The sequence below is a fragment of the Haemaphysalis longicornis genome, unplaced genomic scaffold (assembly GCF_048455015.1).
Source record: "Haemaphysalis longicornis isolate Haplotype H1 unplaced genomic scaffold, Haemaphysalis longicornis Haplotype H1 scaffold_9, whole genome shotgun sequence".
NCBI classification, from domain to species: Eukaryota; Metazoa; Arthropoda; class Arachnida; order Ixodida; family Ixodidae; genus Haemaphysalis; species Haemaphysalis longicornis.
The window spans coordinates 58,602,076-58,627,988 of NW_027526460.1; the positions used below are offsets into that span (position 1 = coordinate 58,602,076).

At 45.7% G+C, this 25,913-nt stretch overlaps 1 protein-coding gene across 3 annotated transcripts; it reads right to left on the reverse strand.

Moving 5' to 3' along the window:
• Positions 1–25,393, reverse strand: LOC144153964 (cytochrome P450 4c3-like). Of its 3 annotated transcripts, none has more exons than XM_077685762.1 (12): positions 25,062–25,385; positions 23,589–23,879; positions 16,940–17,052; positions 14,135–14,220; positions 13,249–13,442; positions 13,079–13,148; positions 10,390–10,516; positions 7,609–7,803; positions 5,451–5,624; positions 3,837–3,903; positions 2,238–2,417; positions 1–535 (listed from the first exon to the last, which is right to left on the reverse strand). In XM_077685762.1, the coding sequence occupies exons 2-12, from the start codon at positions 23,863–23,865 to the stop codon at positions 363–365; spliced, it is 1,656 nt and encodes a 551-aa protein (XP_077541888.1). In that variant the 5' UTR covers positions 23,866–23,879; positions 25,062–25,385; the 3' UTR covers positions 1–362. The 3 variants fall into 3 exon arrangements, with proteins under 3 accessions (XP_077541888.1, XP_077541889.1, XP_077541891.1); XM_077685763.1 differs by having other exon boundaries at positions 23,589–23,649; positions 25,062–25,384; XM_077685765.1 differs by lacking the exons at positions 1–535; positions 2,238–2,417 and adding an exon at positions 2,734–3,102 and having other exon boundaries at positions 25,062–25,393.
• Positions 25,394–25,913: the final 520 nt, after the last annotated feature.

The following is a 25,913-nucleotide window of genomic DNA, read 5'->3' on the forward strand; positions in this document are numbered from 1 at the left end:
TACAGTGATGAATGTTATTTTAATTTCTGCTTAACACCCATTGGTAACGCGCTCGTAGTGGGTCCGGCTTCTTCCGTCACTTCGTGGAAAAGCATCTGAGAGGAAAAGACGACTAAAACCAACATTTAGGAATTATAAAGCTTGCCTTTTCAGGACCAACTCGGAGGGGCAATACATTTGTTTGTATGCATGCGATATCTACCTCCAGTGTATGGTCCCCAAATGTGTTCTGAGACAGCCGCGGGGTACGTTCATACAACGATGAATTTCTCCAAGTAAATGATTCCTTGTAAAAAGGATGAAACTGTGTGACACTCATATTTCTGGTCCCGAAGGGCTTGAGCAACTGAAAAAATGCATAGTCACGGCAAGGGTAACCATCGGTGTGTAAACTGAATCCTCAAGCCACTGCGAGGCCTCAGAACAATCTCCGCTGCAAGTTCGACCTGGTCCTGATGATCGAGAGACTTGATCTTGAAACGGCGTAGTATGTTGGCGAGCACTATTTTTTCTTCGGCGAGGGCGAACTTCTGACCTGCGATGCGACAGAAAGGAAAAAAAAACGCACGCGAATGTCAGTAACTTTCAGCTATACGCGTGTCACAGTACCAAACGTATTCGGGGCACTAATATTTCAAATCGAGTTTCACTGCGCTGGTTAAGCAGCGGAGTGAAACTTGAGCATTAACGATATACCAGTGAGCGCAGTGAAACTCGCTCTGAACTTGAAGGATATACATAACAGCTGCCCAGCTAAAAAACAACTTCAGCAGGACAGGTGAGTCGTCAGGCCCGTTCCAGCGTACTCGACAGGGCTCATCGCTTTTGCCGCATGGGACGAAAAAAATTTCCCCGCATTTCCCCGAGGGGAAGAATGTGAAAGTGCGAATGCAGGAGTTGAATTTGCGCGGTTCGGTAATGTTCGCGAAAGAGAGATCACACACACACACACACACACAAGTACAAAGAAAGAAAGATGCACTTATTCACAGACACCTATTTGTGTTGTTGTACTTGATTGCTAGAGCGGATCTCAGCTTTGAAATTTCGTGTCAGTACTCCTTTAAGCGGGTGCATTAGCCCTTCTCACGCCCGATTCCTGGCCAATCCCTCACGTGGGTATGTGCCATGTCAGCGGCCAGGCATCGCGCGCCCATCTCCCCCCGTTGCCAAGGAAGACGAGGAGATTCCTGGCCAATCTCCCACGTGGGTATGTGCCATCTCCCCCCGTTGCCAAGGAAGACGAGGAGCGCGCGCACCCGCAGCTGTTGCTATGTGGGCGGACGGCGGTCAACGGAATTCAGGGTCGCTTATAAAGTGCATTCGCACTTAATATTCCATTGTTGCCTCCAATGCGCGAAGATGCGCCCCATTAGGAGGTTGTTGTCGCGGTCGAGGCTAAACTCATCCTCAGGGGAAATTTGCCAAACTATTCGCATCACCACGCTACCATCGCTGTGCGCCACACAGAGGCCGATTATAATGTATTAGAAATACTAGAGCATTAAAACCAATTTGGTCGGTTTGTGGATTGCTTGCGTACAATGCTGCGATGACTTGATCGCGCGGTGGACACCCAGATCGGGCACGTGATGCTACTGAATCGATTTTACCAGCTCAGTTGAACTCCCCCCCTACGATCCGTGCACACATGAACGTGTTGCCTGCTAAAACTACACGCCACTTGGCTACATCGATCTAAACCATCAATATGCCCTATGGTGGTAACCGTATCCTGCACACTCATACCCTGTGAAGGCACAAACCAGGCTAATGCGCATCTGTCCCTGAAGACAAAAGGCCACGTGTGGGCTGCACTGATGTTAGAATTCGTAAAGCTGTCTACCGGAACTCACTATCGGCAGAGTGACGTAATGAACCACAGGTAAACAAAACCGTATTTTCTCTTTTTGCATTACACTTGCATACATGCTTTCTAAAGGATCACAACACTGGAGGGTATATGTGCAGAACGACAGTATTAGAAGCAGGTTGAAGAGCACTAGGACTAGCGTCGCGTTGTTGGTTTCATTTCACGCTCTGGAAGCAAGTTGTCGTTGCTTTGTAGCACAAATCCTCCATACTTGCAACCAACATTGCTTATTTCATGCCTCAAATTCCGATTTTATTTATGCGTGCCACATTAGGGCTACAAATTGAGAGGTTTTATCAGCAGCTGCCTTTGAAAATTGTGTGTAAGGTGTTACGAAAAGAGACAAACTAGAGGCCCTACTAACCAATGCAGTTTCGAGGTCCGGCTGAGAAAGGTATGTAAGCATATGGATGTCGTCCCTTCGCATTGTCTGGTAGAAACCTTTCTGGGTGAAACTCCTCAGGCTTTGGAAACACTGTCGGGTCACGATGGAGGAAGAACGGGACAACCTGGATGATGGACCCCTTCGGCAGTGTGACTCCACCTTGAGATGATCAGCAAGATGTTTCAGGAACTCTTAATTCAAATTGCAACAAGATAGTTGAGAAGAAAGACTGTAATGGGTTACCTAAACGTTAAAATTCAGCCTGATTGCCGTGTACCTGCCACTTTGTTTAGTCACAGGGCAAAATGAAATGCTTCAACATGAAGTTAAAATCGTCACGACCATTCGAGCTACTAAAACTGCGTGTGTGGATCCCACACGTCGACATTGCTCAGCACAGAGGAAGCCTTAAGCACAGTTCAAACAAAATGTCAGTAGAAACCGAGAGCACCAGTACATTTTTTTTATTAGGGAGGCATGTCCGATTGGTCTGTACAATAACAAATAAAAAACAGCGCGTAAAACATGGTGTCGAGGAGAGGCGAAATGAAAGTAGGCGTAGAAAAATGACCTACAAGGGAAAATTTGACACCCACGAGATATGCAGCTGTCGGCTACAAAGGAAAGTTGATTGAAATTGTAGATAAATAGGCGGTGGTCCCTGGTCGGAATCTTGCAGCACGGACAATTTTCGTTCAACTTCCAAGCTTCAGAAAAGCTGTGTAGCTTTCCTTGCTAGCCGTACGGCTACATTTTGGGGTGGAGGTAATGTTTTTCTTCGCAGAAACTTACTCCACCTTGGGTACTTCCCTTAAATCTGTCTGAGAAAAAAATACGGCTTGCGCTGGTGCAAGCAGAGCAAGATGCATATCAAGAGATGAATAAAATAACGAACACTGTCCCAGCAGATGTCGCGTAACATACGAAATGACCATCAATTATAAGCTGCTGAAGTACGCAAAAGCTATGAAACCATTTCATTCTTCGTTTAGCCTCGGCAAATAGGCACTGCGTTCCTGACCCCCCGTGCCGGTCAGGCTGCAAATGAAAGTTTGAATGGTGGCTTTGTTATTTTAAGGATAAAAAAGACAACTACAGAAAACATGCGAACACAAACATAAAGGATATATGCTTCGTCCTTGTTCTTTGTTGTATTTGGTACGGCTAGCACTGCAGTGCTTAAAATTTCTAGAGTACAATTTATTATTTATGCCTTTCGGATCCCCAAACTACCGACACCTGAGCTTCAAATATTTTTAGTCGCGTTTACACCTGTTTGATTCGAAGTTTAATAACTAGTATTTTGATTTTGTTGGGAAAATGAATACTCGTTACATATTTCAATTATACAAAATTTCCTTAGAACAGTACTTTAGCCCATGCGAATTGTCTTTGATGACATCTTCAAGAAGATATGTAGCTAATAACTGTCCTTGTTCGGAATAAAGGGCCGAAAACCCATACGAAAAATCGCTGTACCTTACTGGCACATGGCAATTTTTTGCCTTTGGAAGTTTTGGGATTTTTTTCGAATATGGGATGGCGATTTCAAGGCCAAACAAATCTTCAACTGCTTACCGATTGTGAATGGCTCTGTGCACGTCCGAGCGATGCCAGGCACTGAGGGATATATACGTTGGCTCTCCTGAAACAAGGGCGAAGCCAGCAGAAGTGAAGATGATTACATATAGAATAAACTTCGCCGACAGATAGGCAACGTTTACGTTTACTTTCGAAAGCGAATGTGTTTATATGTACAGCGGAGGAAGCTTGTTACCGAAAAGGATCGCCAAAATTCGCAGGCATACGCATATTTATATTGTCATTTAGTTATTCGAAATTACTTTATTACAGCTTCCATTGGCTGTTGTCGAAATCAGCCAATGTAAGCTAACTATAGGGACCACCAAAATGAGACGGAATGAAATTACGGGTAGCTGGACTTAACCGTGACTGAAAATACTGGTTAGCTGAAAATGATTCAAAGTGCGACAACACCTTAGCTCTTAGTCCAAAAAACCGATGATTCAGAAAATCAACCAATTCATTTTAATTTTGGACATCGGGGCAAATCACACCGCGGCTGCCACCAGTACCATACTGAATTTGATTACGAACACATCCGCCGTGTACAAGGGGTTAGAGGTTCGTTAATAAACTCAGCGAGGAGCACTTGAAGGAACCAGAAAGAGAACGTACAAGTCGGTTTATTCGAGCACTTGACATGGTAAATAAGAACTGTTTAGATTGAAACGAAGCGCCCTCAGGCTACCTAATTAGGAGAAGAAAAAGTGAAGGTAAAAGTCCCCCAACGACTTTCCCGCAGCCGACGGCGTATATATCAGTGGGTGGCCAGTGCGTACTGCCTAATCTTATTTTACAAAAGCGCCAATTTTGACGATCCAATCAACTTCTTCCAGTACGCTCGTTCCCAGCTGAAGCCATGGCGGAGTAAAAACGGTGGACCAGTACCGCCCTCGAACATCCTGCAGTCGAAAAACCCATGCACGAAACTTCTTAGTCTCCGCCCACCTACTGGTCACACATCCTTCCGCATTGAGCCCACGGAAGCAGGTGTATATCTTACACCTGCAGTGGCCGAAGACTTTTTTTGCCTTGGTTACTTCCACAATTATAGCCTTGTTCTCGCAGTATGGAAAGTCACAAACACGTTCGCCCCTTTCCTTTGTAAGCTTTGTGCGTTTGTGTATGCGGATACAAATTCAAAGGGAAATGTTGAAATCTGGGGATAAAAAGCTGTAGTGCCAGAAAGCAGTAGCTGCTTTCGTAGTTGCCAGCTGAGAGTGCAACTGTTTGCTTATAATGCTCGAAGCGCCTGCCCATATGGTGGATAGGAAACGCGTGCACGCCCAGACCGCTACTGGAAAATGGTCCATTAAGGTCATTGAACCCTGTCTGTATGCCATTGTAACGACAGTCATGAGGACTATACACTGTAATGCGTTTTCCGCAGTAAAAGGTGCACTAAAACATAATGAACTCTGGGCACACCCGCTTTCTTAACCACACATTTCTCAGTAATTTCGTATTTGTCGAAAACTAGCTAAGAAGAAACCTAAGCTGTAGATGTATCGCCTGAAGGAGACTCAAGAGAGAAAGAACCACGGAAGGAAGAAGTAAGTAAGTGATTAAAAATAAGTAGGGCTCCAAGCTGCCGCTTGGTAGCTTCACCTTGATTGCGCACTCCAAGTACTTCATCTGCTTCAAGTCGTCCGGCGTTACGTAACGATCCTTATCGTCACCGAAGATAGAATACAGCTCATCGTAAATGAGCTTCTGCTCCTCAGGATGATGACCGATAAGGAACAGCGCCCAGCTTATTCCACTGGCTGTTGTGTCGTGACCCTTCAAAAAAAAAAGATGTGCATGTCGCCGGTTTCACCTGATGGTTTATCTCAGGCGTTGAGAGTAAAGCAGCAGCATAAAATATTCCTGCTTAGGGTATGTTGTCGTTGAAGTACACACAGAACGAACTTTGCAATTAGACTTTAGGCAGGTGAAGCTTCGACAACTCAATGCTGCGACTGTAACGGACAAAAGTGACACTATGTCGTGAAATTCCACGCGGTATACAGAATGCCCTCAAAATCACTAGTGTACTGCCCCTTATTGAAGTGTACATACATTGAAACACAAAAAGTTGGTCATACTAGTGCGAACACGTATTAGTGCACCAATAGCTCACCCCGAGGGAAAGACGTTTGCTTGACAGCGAGTCCAGTCTGAAGAAAAACCACCTTAACTAACGACGTTTTACATAGGGACCATAAACATAAGCATTAGCCGCCTGGGGCACAGTGAATCATGAAGCCACCCTAAAAATTGTTCGTAAGCAAGCAGCCTACTAGAATCAGACTCAGCTTTTATAGGCGCCATGACAATTTTCTGCGAATAATTTTCCCACAGCACTGCTGTATGCCGCATTGAAGAATATATGCCAATACCACTTTGAATAGCTCGCGCTTAGTCGAATGCGAGCGTGCCCTTGCTCATGGGACTCATTCAAATGCAAAGCCCCGAGAAGAAAGTCCCTCAGGGGACTTCAGTACTGTTATAAAGTATAAATAGCGCCATATGAGGTTACTTATTTATAGCCTTACGTTTCATGTTTTCATGGTTTTTTGCGCTGCTTAACCAGGCTGAGAGTTGGCAATGTCCCTTCGGTTCGTTTTTATTCGGAGACAAGCAGCAAGACAGATATGCTAAACCAATCAGTCTCGTGAAAAAACTGAAATTGCAAGGCTGTTTTTGCCTGATTAAGGTAATGGTTGATAACGTCGCTTCAGTTTATTTCTATGCGGAGAGTAATGGCCGATCACATCTACAGATATGCTTAACCTCTGTAAAAATGAAGATATACCTTATGCACTAATTACGGCAGCTAGCTAGTGATAGAACTTTGACATCGTAAGGACAGAACTTCAACATCGTAAGAAGTGCGAAAGGCCGAGGGCACGAAGGACACTGAGAACACTCACAATGCAACCCCACATTTCTCAATGTTCTTCTTGGTGTCCCCGTTCTTTCCTCCTTTTGGCCGTGCCGAAGTGCTTCATGCACGCATAACTTGGTTAGCCTTGCTTATAGACAATGAAGCCTTCGCCTATGCAAGGCAGAGCTTCGATACGACGTGTGCCAATTACCATAAAGTCAGTATTTATATTGTTTATTACTAAATCTTGACAAACGTCCTGACAACTGCATTATTCCTTCAACACTGTGATATGTGTGAACAGCCAGCCGCAATTCTGCAATCCAGACATCGTTTGCATCACGTGAAAGATGCGTTATAGTACGCGGATGTCATCGCATGTCACCTTGACCTATTTCGCAACGCTGCCTTGTAAACGACGGCGGGAGAAAGAAGGAAAAATATACTCATCCACATGTTCTATTATTTAATGTGTGATCAGGCTTCTTCATAGTGGCTAAGGTGCTACGTGGGGCTAATTGGTTTGAACTAAACATACCGAGAAACAGCACGAAGACGAAGACGGAGGAAAGACAAACACAAGCGTCGTGTTTGTCTCGTATTTGGGTTTTCTCACCTTTGTATTTTCTTCGTCCCGCCTTCATCCTGTTGTCTAATACGCTCAGTTAAAACGCACTCCTTTCAGCCCGTTTTCTTAAGCTGTTGTTTAGTATAAACATACACTACCGCATGGTTTGCAGCCAGCTAATGAGTAATCAACAATCAAAAATTGCACACTACGCTGTTAATTGATTGCCCAACCTAGCCCAGATTTAGCGAGCGGGAATTCAACTTGTGCATCGTTTTAGAAATTCTTCTTCATGGGTATTCAATCTATGTGCATGGCCATCAACGTACCGCGAACATGAACGTGTCCACCTCTTCCCGGATGCCATCTTCGGTGATGTTCCCCTTGAAATGCTCGAGCAGGAGAAGGTCCATGAAAGGACGAGGTGTTCTGCGGCCGACGTTGGTAGACGACTGATCTTCGTCGAGTGTGATCACGCCGCTGTCGATTTCCTTGCGCAACGCCTCTTTGCGCTCGGCAATAACCTGCCCCGGGTAAACAACAAAACAGTTGGATACGTTTCGTCAGTGAGCCCTACCTTTGACGTCACGTACCACGAACACTGCACTTATTGTCACATCAGCGAAAAATGGTGAATCGACGAAGGAGCGATACAATTCAAGGTCAAATTCCTGCGTTTCGTCGTCTCCGCCATTACTCGCCGCAAAATTAGGAACATATGGTCCTTAGAAAGACACACAATGCTTTAGCGCACCCTGTAGGAAGTTTAAAGTGCCTATGAATACGATATATATGCTCGTTTTACTAGGAAGACTATATTTTCCCGATAAATACGTTGTCCAACAAATAATAACGATAGTAAGGAAAGTGTATACTCCCAAGCCGCTTGCCTGTTTTCGCTATGACCTCAATGAAAAATGTTTGTTCGATGCGCGGTCCCTTACTTAAGCCACCGCCGAGAAGTGTGACTGGGCGATTGTAGTGCGAGCTTCAGTTCCGCTTGATCGTATCGCTTGAATGCTAACTTGCGGTTAACACACCAATAACCACGTTTCTAGTGCTGGGCCGTATTACTTAACTCCTGACTATATTACGCTGCTGTAGTGGGAAATTCAACATTCTTTACAAGGTTTGCGATATTTGGTTAAGAAACGCTTTCTGTGGATGGAAGGAAGCTGGGTTGGTTACGAAGTGCCAGTTTTTTTTAAAATTAGACAACGGTGTATTTTGTCTTGATAGACATTTTTAACGATTGCAGTCGCACCGGAGAGCGTGGTGTGCTCACGTGAAAAGAAATTAACTTCGGCTTTCCACAACCACTACTCCCGGTCTCAAATATTCCATCTCTCCTTGCAAATGTCATTGCTGCGTCGCAGTGATTGTTACGGCCTCATGACCAAACCCAGTTTGCTTGGGAAGGTCTTCAGGCTAAACATAACTACGCAGTTCTTTAGCGAAAGTGCCAGTGCCGCCTTTCGGTGGCAACATTTATATGCAATGCGTCGCACACCGTAATACGTGTTTTTACACGAAGCGATGCTTTCTTTTGTACCATCCCATTCTTTTGTACCACGAACAAATTTTACGAGCGTAAAAAACACCAAAAGTCGTCAAATAAGAACATACGCTGTTCTGATTAAGTTTCCTGTTTAAATAATTTATTAGCCCACAAGGTCGACTACTTTCATGGCAACAAGGGATAAGGCTAAAGCATTTTTACATATTGCTATCCGGAACTGTGAAAAGATATAATTTCTTTGTTCCATCGGCGCCGGAGTTCGTACACGCCTTCCTGCTGTAACGAAAATAACTCGCTGCACCTCATCCGTGCGCATATTTGAACATAAACGAAAGGTACAATAAACTTCTACACCTAAGCATATGTCACGAGTTCTCAATGCAAAAAGTTATATATTCAGTTGAACGTCCGAGAGGTTCTCCGATTTTCCTCTGCCAGTGCTGTTTTCCAGTTTACCTGCCAGCAATGTCTTTCAGTTCTGCAATAAAGCTGCTTCTCGTTATATTTATAGTTTGTATTTTAGCATGTTGGACGTTACCTCAGCTAATACAGAAGAACTACAATTCGGGCTATCGGAAGACAGGCTTGAAAGAAAACGTAAGGCAAACTGAAAGGGAAGAAGAGTAGACCAACAGTTGAGCTTTCTGGATTTATATTGCTGGGATGATATTGCTGATGACATTCCTGATAGGCTGATGATATATGGCTCAAGATATGCCGATAGTAATGCTCATCCTCATCAGGAATACCAGAAATGATATTGGTGACACTCTGACAGTATTGGGATGATTAAAGCGACAGCTTTCATAGTGGGGCCGATGACGTTCTGTCACAGAAATAATGCATGCCCCCATGGACCGGTACGTCGGCCGAGAAGCTCTGATAAGATCTTTGGATACACGGCGTGTGTGTGAAACGGGGTTTCGGTTGTGTCAAATCTGTTGCTTGAAAATTGCTAAAAAAGGAACGGTTCTCCGTAAGACAATATCCGCGTCGACTCCCAAGAATGAGTACAATTGTATACCTTCAGCTCATAAACCACGTATCGGTATACATTTCGATTGTTCGGAGGAGCGTTAACTTAGTGCGCAATAAATCGTCGCATGAATTCGTTCTCCATTTGCGATTTGTGTCTTTGAAGGTTTGGCGATCGATTGGGGGCGCTTTCGTTGAACGTTGGATGCACTTTTAGGTATCGCGCTTCTCCGAACCTTATTTAATTTAGAAGGTATGATACCTTTTTACTGAGAAGCATCTTGGCTTGGTAGAGACTGTTTTGATGTGCGATAGGCCAACGTGGCGAGCATGATGTGTGACTTGACATTGCAGCTGGGCGTCGCAGCTGAGTAGCAGCGATAGCTTCACTCGTCGCTTTCTATGTCTTTTTCCAAGAATAGGCGTCATTTAGCAGGTAGTTTACTTCTTGTTTCTTATAGATATGATGCACTCGCACCGAATAGAGCACCCCGCCGTCACGCTGGTTTCGAAGCCGCTCGCTGCCCCTGACACATCCGCATGCCCAATTTCGTATGATCAACAAACAAAATGAGTTAAACTACATCGCGGAGTATGAGATAGGCAGCATGCATACCTGTCGTGCGAAGGAGTGCACAGTGTTGAGGCACTTGTTATATAGTTGGCCTACCGGCGTGAGTTTGAATATAAAATCCACTTGCTGGATAGGCCTGAAGACTCGCTCAAAAAAGATCTCGCCCAACCTGGATACAAAAAGCAAGGTTTATGAATGAAAGCATGTGCTTTTAAGGCATTTGTTAGTTTTAATAACTGTTGGCTTCTACTGAAATTCAAAGCGTGTTACTGCTGTTACTGCACTTCTTCAATCACAACGATAGTTGAGAGCAGGGTGGCATGAATATTTACCGTCGTGCTTTAGAGCGGACTTAGTAAGTGACATCGCATTTGTCAAGAGTTAACAGACGTCATATTTGTTTTCATTCTACGCATGCGTTAAACTTAACGACACTTTTTTAGGGCGGTTATTCTTTTCATAACCTACTCCCGGTTAAGCAGCTTTGATCGGTGTTGCCTTCAACGATGAAAGTTAAGATTACGGTTTCTCTGTGTAAAGTTAAGAAAAAATTTGTTTGGGTCGACATCTTCAGGACGTTCCCGATGCTCCTCGGCAGCCGCCAATGCTCGCACCTCTGATATTATATCTCTCAGGTGTAAAGAAAGATATTAATATCAAGACGGAATTAGCGTTTAAAATTGCAGCGCTTCAAATGAGCCGACGTTCTAAAGAAAACGCCACTACCATTTTCACCTGTTATCAGAATGTGATGTCTCTCGCTCCAACGAAATAATTCCCGCTGGGAGGAGCTACGTGCGCCCTTCACGAAAAGATGGAACGTAGTGAAGTAACCCTGTTGCGGAATGTTTTCAAGAACAGAACTACTACATTATCAGCTCTTTCAAGTGCAGAGCACTTTAGGGGCCCGGCTTGTCGCCGTAGCTCACTCGCTGAACCAAAGCAGAACCCCACGGCGTTCCATCGTAGCGGCTGTCGTCGCGGCGTCCCACGGAGGCTTCGAAAGGCAGGCGGTTTGTATAGTCATAAGCGTTCGAAACTCGTGAACCGCTGGCGCTAGTCGTACATTTCCCCTTTGTTTAGTGCAAAGAAAACTGCAGGCACATTTGAGGCAAACTATAAGCAATTAATCGGCAGCGCCCGTTTTCATTTAGTTAGGAACGCTCGTTGGGTTGGTTTTCACTATAGTAAGCGAAAAAAAGTGTGTGTGTGTGCGTGTGGGGGGGGGGGGGGGGGGCAACGCGGGAACGTGCGGGAGGAAAAGGTAGCCCAAAAAGTACAGAACTGCCGCTGACGCTGTTTTATTTCGGTCAGGGAGCGCGCGAGCAATGCGGAGGCGGGAAATTTGAATTGCATTGGGTGGTTGCAGTGAGCGGATAACGGCGGTACAGCCCATTATAGCGAACCACTGCTCTGCGCTTCCGGCAGCTTTCGCGTTGAGTGGAACGGATTTAATTTTTTCATGGGCCCGCGTCTTTTTACAGTGAAGCTGCATACAGCTACTCCTCGATAGGTTTTGATGTCCGCTCGTCTACGCATCCCGTCGACACGACAAATGGTTTCTTCTGTTTCCTCGATAATAAAAATCGAAAACATTTATTGCCCGCTGGAACAAAGCTTTGGTCCTTTCAAGTGTCATTCAGCTAACTACTACTAAGTATGCTCAAACAAAAATTACAATTGTACGATCTTCGTTTCGTGAACTCAGGTCAATGGAGCGGTATGAAGCACTTGTGGTCACGTACCGTCACAGAGTGGAACGGCCCTGAGTTTTTTGGACATGAATCACCTTGTCATGAATATTCTGAGACAGCTGCGTGGCATTTTTTTAATGGGTGAAATGATATGACATTTGACTACTGAGCTGTTGGTACCAGTGTAGGTTGATTCCAAGATGAACGAATACTCAAAATTTTATTGCGCGAGTTTATTGCCGTTTACAAGTTCTTGCCCTTTTACTAGGCGTTTGAATCTTCTACGAGGTTGCACAGCCTAGCGTACGACTACGGTGATGATAAAGTATTATTAAATAAAGGAAATTAGATATCGTTTCGTTCTAATCCTAATCGCAAGGCAAATCAGAATCTTTTGGTCAGCAACGTTAATGCGCAACACGTTTCTGCTCAAACAGTTCGACGTTGTGTACAGAGTAACAAAAAATAATTGGCATTAAAATCAGTATTCTGCTTTTCAGGCCGCGGTATACAATTAATTGATGCAGTGCATCGTTCCAGGTTTTATTTCGCTGACGCTACATGGGTTTGCCCCAGACGATTAGACGAAATCTTAAAACCTTAATTACGGGTGAGAATGTTCCCGCTGTTAACCGGGGTAGCGGTGACGGGTTCTTCTTGTAAGCTAAACAGCAGCTGAAATAAATGTACCTGGTTCAGAAAAATTGGCCATTACAAAAAGCCATTGCATGTCTAGTAAACGTTCACTTTAGTGTGCAATATATTCAAATAAAACTTAATTAAATCGTTCAGTTTTGCTTGTAACGAAACGTGACGATGTGGTGGCCCCTGTTACTGACAGCAACAGCATTTCTCGTGCATAACTACAGTAACACGCCTTCGAACTAAAAAAAGAAAAATGTTCCAGCTACAGCAAGCCACAACTGTTGCAATTAACTCTCACACACACTAAACACAAATCAATCTACACAAATCAATCCATCAGTAATTCAGTAGTTTCCGACAACAAGAAGTGTAGCCGCGATACATTTTTATACCTGTTCACTGCGACCACATAAGGGCTGTTTTCGTTGCTTTGCGCTGAAATGGTGGTTCCCATGACTGTTTCTGAAATGCAAACGAAATGCGTTAGGAGAGCTTCGATGGTATACCGCACGCTCGGTAGACGAGAAAAGAACCGCTGCCACCGTGTATTTCAGACGCTCACCACATATGATGTCCAAAGTGCACATGGCCACAACGGGCACCACGTTAAAGGACTGCTTGTTGCTTGACAGCTTTCCCAGCTTCGTTGCAAGAATGAACGACTGTGCGTTAATGGTGTCAATAAAGTCGTCCACGATGCGAAAGTGGAAGGCTGGCGTGAATAGACGTCGTCTCGATCGCCACTTTTCCCCAGCACTGATAACAAGTACAAAAAAAAATTAGCCCATGCATTTATCTATCAAAGAAATTTGTGAGAGGTTTTAACAATCACCGTTTTTCCCACAGACCACTGTGCCCTGTTTCCACCCTCGATTTCTTAAAATGCTGTCGTCTATAAACTAGCCATCCTTAACCCCTAATATAGTCAACAGCACAACAGCACAGCAGCGTCAACAGCACAAATGCAGCCTTACCTGCTCGGCGCAGATCATCAACTAACACAGTGATAGGCTCCACACTGCGCCTAAAATATCGAACACATTCCTAGACACTGTGAATTACAAAAAATAGCAACAAGTGCTTAATAGGAATATTTTAAAATAAAAATCGCTCGACTCGAAGAGAGAAGTATACGATTGAGAGGGCTTGAACCCAGGCTATGTTTTAGGAGCCGCACATGCTACCTCAAAGCCACTATGTTCGTCCGGCGGGTATTGTTGAGCAGTTGTTCTGAAAAATACGGCTAGTGTTGCAAGCGATCTAGTGATGCCACTAGGTGTTGACGTGTCCGAATTAGCCCAGATGAAAAGCATCACTGTGTACATGAGGTACTACTAAGTGAAGGCCGTTTGCAAGCTCACAGTGGAAAATTCAATGAATCTCGAATGATCGGGGATAATTTTGAGTAAGCAAAAAGGGTATGGCAGGCTGAAGCTCTTGGTCCATACCTTGTGAGTAATCCAGTTCCCAGCCAACTGTGAAGCAGACCATACTGATAGCCCTTAGCAAGAATCTTGTGACTTGAAAGAATTTCCTGAAACGGGAGGAATGACCATGTCGATATGTGGGCGTACAGTTGAAAGTAAACAGCAAGTCATTTTTTTTTCTGAACAAAAAGGGTTCTATTACCATAAAAACGCCGCTTCAAACGTGATACCGTAAAGCCGTTGAAGACTGCCTTAAAAAATCGCGGTACTGGGAATCACCGTTACGCCTACGTTAGACCAGATAGTGCTTAATATCTTGAGTTGTGCCTGTGACTTGTAATCTGTAGCAAATGTTCTGTGCATAGAATAGCAAAAAAACAACAACATATATTTCAATACCTTGTTTGACTGAGCATTTTCAAATACTGTATGAGCATTAACTGCTCAGCGGACTATTGAGCCCAGTTAAGAACTATAAATCATGACAGAAATTGGATGTCGTTTCTATGTGCGAATTCGGCTGATAGCGCTGCAACGGAGGCGGTTGGCTTGGTTATGGGGCGACCGTTCTACACTGCCCGTTGTGCAAAAATGTGGCGTTGTCGTAGGTATTGCAAGCGTTGCAGGTAACGTCGTCATGTAAACGCTGGAATCAAAAATACATTTGGCTTTAACGTCAACACACGAATCCATCTCCTTCTATAGACTGCAGCCTTGACGACAGGCGGCCTAGCGTTCCCAATGACTGCCGGGCGCCAGAGTAGCGCCGGAGAAAGTTATCTTTCGGCTGGGAAACTCAGTATGCGCCAGCCTGACTTGCGAGCGTGGTGCCAGCGGGAATTTGCACAGACGTGTTGTCGGCATTGGCTGCGGATGCGGGTATGTGGCGTTCTGACATCACGTGTTTGCACGTCGCACGTTCAGCTTGGCGTCGTTTACCCTGTTGACATCTTGACAAGCGCACGCTGAGCATCGATAGCGATTGAACTACTTGGCACGTTCGTGTATCGAAACTACTGCGAAACGATAAGGGCGGAACATTGAAGACGCTTCGCAAACAGGAGATATTGCCACAAAATCCGGAACAGGGTTAGATATACACGCTAACCTCATCTCTAAACTGCCCCCCAACCCTGCGTCAAGTGCAGCTACTGTTCTCTCCCGTGCCACATAGGGCAGCCACTCTTTTTAGCACAGTCATTCTCGAATTGCGTTTTTATTTGCGTCCAGGCTGGCTTCTCCAGCTCCTGTGGAAAATAGTGCGAGCACCGCTTTTACACCAATTTATTCAGTGGCCATTCTAATCACTTGCACCAGCCCAGAAGCACTGCAATCATCACTATCGTTTTGATGTATGCACCGCCGGCTGCCAGAGGGCATCATCATCATGATCGTCATCATCATCATCATAACATCCATTGCCTCGCGCGAAGATTATCATCGTCCTGGATTCTGTTCGCTACTTGGTCTCGAACACCATACGTTAGCCTTGCGTATTTCTACTAATATTACTATCAATGACAGATCCCTACAGGAAAATCAAAGCTGGAAATTTTAACAGCAAAGATTTAGAGCAAATCGGTTGTGCATGGCATCCGCAGTTAAAGATACCAAGAAAATGCCGAGCGCTCGTTTACGCGTACCTTGAGCACAAGCATACCCACTTAGGGAGATTGGCAAAAAAACTCCAGCTTTCGCCGCGTGCCCCGAGCGCACGTTCGTCAAGCCAAGGATACCCACTTAGGGTGATTGGCCAAGATTGGCCACAAAAATGCGTATGCAGTTAAAAATACCAAGATAATGCCGAGCACTCGTGCACGCGAGCCTCGAGTGCCGGTCGTCACGCTAAGTATATTGACTTTGGCCAATTGGCCATATTGGCCAAAAAATTCCAGCGTTCGCCGCGTGCCTCGAGAGGCGCGAAGAGGAAAAAAATCGGCTGAAATCGTGGACTCAAATAGTCGTGATGGCCGTGAAGGTTGCGTACTGCATCGCTACCTTGAAGTCGTTGATTGATTGATTGTAGGGTTTAACGCGCCGACGCAACGCAGGCGATGAGGCGCGCCGTAGTGGAGGGCTCCGGATTAATTTTGACCACCTGGGGATCTTTAACGTGCGCCGAAATCTCGTACACACGGGCGTTTTTGCTTTTCGCCTCCATCAGAAAAGCGGCCGCCAGGGCCGGGAATCGAACCCGCGACCTCGTGCTCAGCAGCGCAACGCCTGAGCCACTGAGCCACCGCGGCGGGTACCTTGAAGTCGTTGTGACCTCCCTGCATGTTTCAGTTTATACCAAAAATACTTATATGCTTCTATTCTACTTTGTCGAAAACATAAAAAACGACCGACACACCTTGTGCTTCACATTTATCTAGTACTTTAACGAGCACTCAAATACTAAGCGAGGCAGCTGTTTTTAATTAAACATATTTAAAATTTGTTGAAAGTGGCCGTTTCACTATCCAGTAATAGAGGACAGCAGGAAAGAAATTCGTTAACTGACGGTCCGAGATACGCTGTCATTACCAGCGCTGAAATTAACTACCGAAGCGCTTCGCCCGGTATAAATATTTAAAGGCCCCGCGTTATAGTCAGCGAGTGTTTTGCAGTACAAAAAGAGGCCCGTATTTCGTGTCCACCTGCCAACGAAGGGCTACAAGTGTACCGTAGTTTGTACACTGTGGTGGCTGAAATTTGGTGACAGGTACTCAGACACAGTAACTTCAAATATACTTCGAAGTAATTTTTAAATATGCAGCCCAAGGCTTCCTCCGGGTTAATCCAACGAGCATATATGCAGATATGCGTCCAGACAAGCTAATTTACCTCAACGTACTCGGCCTTGTAGACGGTCAATAAAGGCTGAAAACCATCGTACAGTAGGTACCAGCCGAATCTCTGGAATGCTGCATGGAATCCCCTCAGTGTAGCTAGTATCACTAAAATAGAAAGAGGCGAACATTAAAAAGGCGCATTAAATACATTTTTTTAGTACTTACGAAATGCTTCAAACATTTCCGCTCAAGAGATAGCCCTAAAAAAGAGCAGTGCGTAGCAGAATAGCCCCGTTGGGCATATCTCTTCACATTTATGAACACGTTAAGACATTCTTGTTTATTTTGTTTCGCGAGTCTATATTTTTATATATTTGCTAAACCATGACCCGACAACAGTGTGTCGGCCTTAGGTGATGAAACAAATTTCACGGTTTTGATTTTCTTGCCTGTGGTCTGAACCGAACTCATAGTAGCAAATGATGTTTTAAAACGCCATTTCGGAGATACATTGGTCGAAACAGATTTATGACAGAGCTAAACACACGTAACATGATTGCGGAGTGACTGATATATTTTCGCTTATCGATTCATCGAGACGGCGCACTTTTAAATTCCTCTTTAATCTGGCCGAAAATGTGATCGTGTTCTCGACGTAGGAAACGTTACCAACTGACTCGGTCCCGACGATTCACCTAAAAGACCTCCCTTGACACGGAGTTTCAGCTGTCAGGAGGAACCATTGGCGTTAGTGGGAAGTCGTGGTCAAGAGGGTTGGCTCCAGCGCATGCGCAGATCACTTTGGGGAGAACAAAGGAAAAAATTCGTGCAACAGTCCGGACCGCGCATTTGGTGTCAGCGCTCCGCTAGCGGCACCATCAGGGCGCTGTCCGGCCACGGGACAAAATGCCCGGTATGATGACGGCGTACTCACACTCTGTTCATTTGATAAGGTGAGCTCAAAGCTAATGTGGTGTCATCTTATTTTGGATTTTCATTGGTGCGAACGAATATATAGTTCTGTGTCATTTATATGAATGATACGGGTGTGTGTGGTTGAGGTAAACGGGTGCGCAGCATGACACACCACACCGTGCGTTTCAAGGAGGACGCAAGAAATATTCGGTGCTTGAAATTGTTGCTGCTTTACCTTCGACATTTTCCTGCCCGTTTTTGTCTGGCTGAACTTCACTGGCAATAATTTAGAGTTTCCGTGCGGCCGTTCAGAAATGTAAGGGTCGCTTCTAACGCGGGAAAAGTCGTTGGCCAGCGTTTGTTGCTCCGCAGCGATGCTAGTACCACTCTTTTTTTTTTTTTTGTGCAGTGTTTGCCGCGCTTGCCTTCTGGCCTGGGAGGTATTCGAGTTTTCAATACTAATCGTGGCATGTTTCCCGGCATTTCTGGCTTGAGGCGCAATGTCTGTTTTGAATAAAGGCATCTTTCAAACTCTTCTCTCCTTCACGCTACAAAATTCAGTGGCTTTGTGCGGCTCTTGTTTTGAAAAAAAAAAAGTTTGGTTGATGTCCTGGGATTACGCCTCGCAGAAAGTTAGGTAGTATCTTGGAAGTTTCGTTCCAACGGGGACGTATGCGGGGTGTTCTTGAGCCCCGTTTAAAATATGACGGTTAGCGCTGGTAGAAGAGTCGCGCCTGAGCGCGAAATAGTAGGCGAACTGGCAGTTTTGCTGTTAACTTTACCGATTCGAGACCTGAGCAGTCTACCGGTTTTTTGAAGGATTTTCAAGACCACCTCGTCTTCATTACACCGAGTTATATAGAAGTCGAGTGTTTCCTTTGGTTCAAAGCCTCCATAAGTGAAGAACGTATGTTCGTGCACTTATAATCAGCTGCGACGTGCCCCGTTTGCGAGAGCAGCCAAAGCGAGCCCTGCGCACTTCATACACAGGCTGAATCACAAAGGCGCATCAGGGTGCATGTCTCCACAAGTACCGGCTGGAGGGAGCGAGCCGCCTCGTATAACAGACGCGGGAACGCCATTGACATTCATGCATCCAGGTGTCTACTGGTGGCTGGCGGCGGGAGGTGCACTTACTGCGCATGCGCGCCCGGCACCGGCTAGTGGGGAAATCTCGTGTTCATCAGACCCTCTGGGGCTGTTTTGTTTATTTCTACCTGACTCCGGTTTTAAAACTTCTGTGTCGTGTGCAGCTTTTGACGGTTGGATTTCCAGGCATCGTTGTGCTCGAAAGTTTGAGTTCTCGTGTTGTCGCATACCAGTCTGCTGAATCTCGGTTTTTTACGTTCCTCTTATTCAGAGGAACGCCAAATGAAATTGTCGCCACTGCCATTACAGCGACAGGCCGATGGAAGACAGGCTTGAATCTTTTGAAGAAATTTAGAGTCATTTTACACCTATCAATCTGAATCAGAATTGAACCGCGAATCCTACTTTCCTGTGTGTTGAATTAAATAAGATGTTTGGAGTGATTGTGCTTCTATATGCCGAAGGTTATGTAACGCACAGACGACGTAAGGTGCGTTTTACTCTTTTCGTGCACTGCGCTATTTCTGTTAATTTATTCGAATATTGTATGCAAAAAAGAATAAAAGACACGTCGTCTACCAGGCTACTTAAATGCAGCTGTAATGCGCTAACAAATAAATTTACATGGTATCTCGACGACCAATTTTGAAACTGGGATTTTTCAGTAGTTTACAAGAGATGCTATACGCCTTTCCAGTAATTCGCTCAAAACGAATTGGGCAGGTGCTTTACAACCCTGATTCAAAAGCAGATTTTTTTCGACGTTTAGAAAACCGGATTTAAATCGTCTCTAAAGGTTGAGCCAGCCGGGTGATAGCAGTGATATAAGACGTTGTCGTCATGTTGGGCATCTTTTGCCAGTCGTTCTGTAGCCATTTTTTTCGTCTGAGATGTACGCAGCATATACGTTTCGTAACCTTTATGTGCTAGCTGGATGAAAGGCAATATGAAGGAAACGTCTGGAAATTTCACCAGAAGCCAACACGTTCTACTACGTAATGTAATGGCCTGTGCGATTTACACGGAGGCCAACTATCTAAGCTCATTTGCAAGAACGAGTATTCGGAGCAGGTTTACCAGTCACCGGAGGTATGTAGCTTTGCGAGTGCCTTAACTTGTAAGCGCAACTGGAACGGGGGAGTGCTGCGTAAAACTGCAGATAAACCCTACCGCTCTCCAATGCATGCCTGGAGGCAATATGGAGGCTGTAGTTATTACCAGCGCAGAGCGGGCCGGCGTGTTTCGCTCATTGCCGCTGATACGTCTTCCAGATTCTGCCTTGCTTTTGTTGATATTTTCCTTAAAGTTGCCATTGAATGTGTTTATCGCTGCAACGGAAAGGAAGCCAGAGAATGACCTCGATGCCGCTGGATTTGTGTCATTCAAGCGTTCAAACAACACCCAAGTTTACAAGGCGGGAAAAATCATTTAAACAAATTTCTTTAAATGATTTGCCTGCTGACCAAACTTTGGGAGCATTGCAAATTTTAAGAAAAGTTGAGGCAAGTGTTGCACCGTTCTTTGCAGCCTATTCAATTCCACCAAGCAGTTATCTGTGGTTACAAGTTTTTTCGCCATTAGTTTAAACGTTCATACATTCTTGGTGAAAACACTGCGCACAAGCCGCGGCCGCGCATCAAACCTAAGCTCGCGCATGCGCACAGGGGCTTGGAGGCGGGGCTTTGTGTCGTCTGCTACACCGTGGGAGGGCGCTGTGCTTGCTTTAGGGGCTCTACCACGAAGCTATGTCGAAACGAAACCTGCCCTGGTTATACAACCATTGTATATGTGACAGCACCATCGGCTCCGACACACCAGCCTGCTTCAACGCAAGACGACTATCAGAGAGAGGGGAGACCCCCTCATCCTTCAGAATGCGACCCACAGATTCCGAAATGAATTGTATGCAACACGGCTAACTCCCGGCATGTTTGTTGCTTTTAGGGCCCCGCGACCGCGCTGCAGGAAAGCGGACTTCACTCACTGCGGCAGGTTCTGTAGTTTCTTCGTGAGACAACTGGGCGGCTCCTCTATCCAATGCATCTATTGCTGCAAACATTTCAGGGCTGGTTTGGTTTGGTTAAATGAGAGACGATGTAGAAGAGGGCTGGCTGCGTATAATTTCTACCAGCAAGATTTGCCACCAGTCGTGCCACCTATGCATTGCGCTACATTCCTCCTGACACGACAAAGATCTGGGGTTGCGAAATACCTTCAGCGGAGACCAGAAGGTTGACTGACCTTTTACAAGGCGTTTCAGCGCTATAATTAATGCATCGTTGTTCAGCCTGCTTAATAATGCAAGCAATGCCTTGCATATAAACAAACCATTGCATTACGGACCGAACACATTCTGGTTTGGTCGCATCCGAAGTCCCATGGAGAAATCTGCAAGCGGTTTCGACCTACACTGAGCATCTGACAGCTAAAAAAAAGCGTTCCTGCGTTTTTGCAGCCGCCCCTTTCACTTAGGGGCGATTTCCCGTGCAAGCCGGGTGAGCTTCCCAAGCGTTGTAGTTCCACACGAGGGCCGAGCGCCAGGTTGGCGAGTCGCTTGTACCCATTTTACTGGTAGGTGTCCGGCGCTACCAAGGCACACGAAGGCACATGGTGCCTTCCACAGCCACGGTGGACGCTCAACTCACAACTGCCTGTGGCAGGACATGCCGCCAGACTCTTTCACCCCCGGCAATGTCGCAACGCGGCATGATGGTCGGGGGCCCTGCCAGATGGACAAGGGTCAGGGGTCCCTCGAAAGAGTAAAAGCAGCTTTTCAGACGATAATTCCCCTTTCAAGGGTCCGAACTGTACCAGGCGCGCCTGCACCCATTAAAAAAACCGGTGTGTACCCGGCGGTACGCGGATGCGGACCGGGTACCTCCCGCATCCGAGGCGAGTGCTGTACCTCTGAGTCATCGCTGCGGACAGATAAAAAAAGCGAGCCAGACGCCATATCCGGGCATATGGCCACCGGCTTTAGAGAGCACATGCAGAAAATAAAGCCTTGCTCCGTGATAGTCTTTACTTCCAGAGTGCAGTCAAGCCCTGAGAGCGCCCCGCCTTGGTGGCTCAGTGGTTAGCGTGCTTCGCTACACTGAGTCAGGAGACCAATGTTCGATACCGGTAGCAGGTACAGTGCTTCAATTGAGGTTAAATGGAACAACGTTATTTTTCTGCGTGATATCAGTGCACGTTAAAGAGCCGCGCGTGGTTATACCGAGCCCTCCTCTACGGCGTCTTCCTAGCCAGAGTCATTTTGCGGCGTTAAATCCCGTGACCCAAACGAAATCAGCCCTGAAATGTTCTCCACAATACGTGCATTTAATATATATCGTGTCACTGAAAAGAGGAAGCGCCCAGTTGTTGTACGCACAAACTACGCACCGCGCCGCAGTGAGTGAAGTTTGCGATTCCCCAACGCGGTCGCGCGGCGCTAAAACTATGCCGGGAGTTAGGCCGGCTTCCCAGCAAAGAAAGAATGGCGCGCTGCCGCGCTGCCGCGCTTTAGCAGACGACACGAAGCCCCGCATCCAGACCTTGTGCGCCTGCGCCGCTAAGCTTTGATGCGCGTGCGGAGCTTGTGCGCTGGCATGCAGGGAGCCCAGACACGCTGCGCCATGCTCGCGCCAAGAGTTGACAACCCTGTACATAAGGTTCCCCTGATTGAGCCGACAAACACTGATGCACTGAATCTAATCGAAAATGTCAATTACATGGGCTTTGCACAGGTGTGTTTGGCTGGCACTGGCATTCGTTAATGACGATAGTTCTCCATCGATTGCCTTTATGTTTTTTTTTATGATTATGAATGTTCTGGTATGACTCGCTCCGAGATGCGGCTGAGTGGCGGCAAATGTTCCAGGTATCGTGGTTATGCTGATCAATTCCATCTCTTTATACATGGAAAAAGACTCGAAAATTGCCAGGACTAAAACTTCTCGAGACGTTCCTCAGTAAACAACGGCTGCGGAACCTTTTCTCTTTTTACTAATCACAAAAAAGTGTCATTAAAACAATACGTCTTGACAAAGTGACAAGCGAAACCTTTTCTGTTAAATACGAACCACTTCCCGAGCTCAACACCACTCTGCATTTTTTGCCATCCTACCGCCGGTGTAAATGATGTACTCTGCTCACTGCTTATAGCGGCTTTACCTACCATAGCGGAAATACTCGGTTGCAGTTTTTCTTCCTCCTGGCACTTAAGCTGAGCGATGTTGCTTTGGCCTCAAGGCAGTGTACGTATGACATCTGTACGTTCCAGTAGTGGACCTTGAGCTTGTTGGTGTGCTACCCTGTGCTTTATGCGCACTCTGCGATCTGTCTGCCTTGTCGCGTGCAAAGCACCAAATGCAGAGCGAAGCGTAGCAACGTCAGAATACAATGACTTTTCTAGTACTAGAAAGTTATATATTTGATATTAGGATGAACGTAATAACCGCAAAGACAAGGTAAGCGAAGGAGTTACTAATAAGTTTATCTCGTGTTCGAAAACGACCACGCTGTGTCGTTGCGCGCTGGTTTGGAACTGTGCGCGGAGTTAGGGTGTGTTTCGGATTTGGCGTTCTTGTATTTCAGTTTCATGACACCAGCGGGAACGTTTACTGCTTTTGCATTAAATTAGCTCACCGTAGTACGATCGGATACACTAAACCGCAGAGCAGACATAGTGAGATTGATTGCAAGCTGTAACTTACGCGCGTTGAATCCGGCCGGTGACATTGGCTGATCGCAGGCCCTCATGACAATCCATTGGAGCTGGAAGGGGAAATGTTGCCGAATCTGCGGGAGCCCTTGCAGCTGCTTAACTGTTTTAAGGTGCATGATCCGGGCCAGCCATACAAGTGCTCCGACGACCAGTGCACAGCTGGCCATGATAAATAGCAGTACTCCGGCAGCACTCGCCGTTAACCCCACCACGCTGCTTCCAGGCAGCAGGTCTGTGATTGCGTGCGCAGGTGTTGCCGACATCATTGGAAGAGGGCCGGCTGGGCGAAAAATCATTAGCCTAAAATTTGCGGTTTGGAACGGCTTATACGCAGCTTAATATATTATTAAGTTTAAGAGGCATCTTTACCAAAAAACACAGCTTTAAAGAACAGTGCTATGTTACTGTTAACCGGTGTAAACGAGAGGTAGCATCAGAGGTACTAAACCTTAAAAAGACATCTGTGGTTCGTTGCTTTCAATGCTTTAGCTGTCGCTTAATAGCAAGAACCCACAATTAGCGATACGGAAAACATATATCAAGACTGAAAGGTATTGATTCAATGTAATGCTTTGAACTTACGCATGGTTAAGTAGTGCGGTATTCTATCATTCATAAATGTAAGGTTATACAAAGCTTGCAAAATTTCATAATCAACACAAATGAACTTAAATATCTTGGCAGACAAAACTTAAAAGAGGAAAGAATCTTCACAAAAACACATTATTTTTGGGCAGAGGTGGGATATTTGAAATAGAACATTGTTAATTTGTACAAATGTGTATAAAAAATGTAAGCGACAACAGACATTCCCGGGAGGAAAGAAATATGTATATCTATTCGTTAACGAGGCCGGAGTTATTGCCTGGTTAGTATCCTGCTTCGTTTCTCGTGAAACTATGCACAATAACTTCCCATAAAAGGCTTTATTCTGTTAAGGAGTTGGCAGTAATTAATCCCGACAATGGATTGACAAGTGCCTTTAGCCATTCACTTCAAACTACTTCGAAAACAACTATCGTGTGAAGTGGCATACCTAGAGGAATTTGTGGCGCAGTGTCGTGCACAAATTCAAAGCTGACTGCAGCCTCAGCCCAACAAAGCAACAAAAAAATTTTTGTCTCTAAAAATGGCTGGTTCCATAGTTGGTCGCTCTCTGTATGGGTACTATTTTGGGCAAGCGAAGTATAAACAATACTGGCAATCACCCTAGAAGCACGAGTCACCTTCGCTCTCATACAGCTCGCCAGAGCACGAGAGTGAATGGCACTGTGGTTTCTAAAGTGCGTTAAATAGCATAACGTCACAAGTCCAGTGAGTAAATATCCACTTCTTGACGCTTCCAAATTCGGAAAGCCAGGCCCCTCCAATTTAAAGAGTTGTTTACTAGACATAACGTAGAAGAACAAGTGGTCTCGTATACCAGGAGATGAGTCACTAGAAACCCGTTGTGTACACGTACCTTGACTCGCTCCAGTGGAGTCGTCTTCGACGGCAACTGAGTCACCTCCTAAACATTCGCAAGATTTAAAACACCCTGGATCGTTGTTCTTCACGCGTAGCGCATGCGCAAACTTGAATTTTCAGTGCAACCAGAGCGGAAAGCGAACGTAGAATTCTTTCCGAGATCGAGGCTGTCGCACGTAGACGCGGCGGACTAAAACACTTCGACGAAAACAAGGCCACACCGACCAACGGGCTGCAGCAGGGGCAAACGTCCTCGCTGCCGCGGCGGGAGGCGGTGGCGCAAGCTGACCTTGGTGAGGCTACTATCGAGGGTTACAGGAAACCGCGCTCCGAGCAACCGAACAGTCGTCTGTCAGCCGTATGGAAAACGCCATAGGCCGCGACCAGGGGGAGGGAGAGGCAATGCTGGCGCTCCCCACCTCCCTACATAACGTGTCATTGTGATAGTTGCGTTACGTACATCGTTTGAGGTACCTTTAGAATTGCCTCTAATTTTTCGCTTAAAATTTCATTCTGAAATATACTTACTGCCTCATTGTTAGTGCGGATGAGCACGGCTTTTTTAATACTTTCCATTTATTTCTGACCATAGCTAGGACAAGCGCGCTCAAATCACCAACGAACGGTGCTTCCTTCGTATTTCTAAAATAATCTTTAAGTTTTGACTGTGAACGCCATGTGCACGCAAAATACATTTCAATATGCACACAGGAATAACCCATTATACCTTTTAAAAAGAATGACGTAGCCTACTAACCATCATTTCCTTATTATACGGATGCTTTATGCAAATGGCATGAAGATGTAGCTGTATGCTCACCTCGTTTAAAATTGCTTTTCGTGCTTT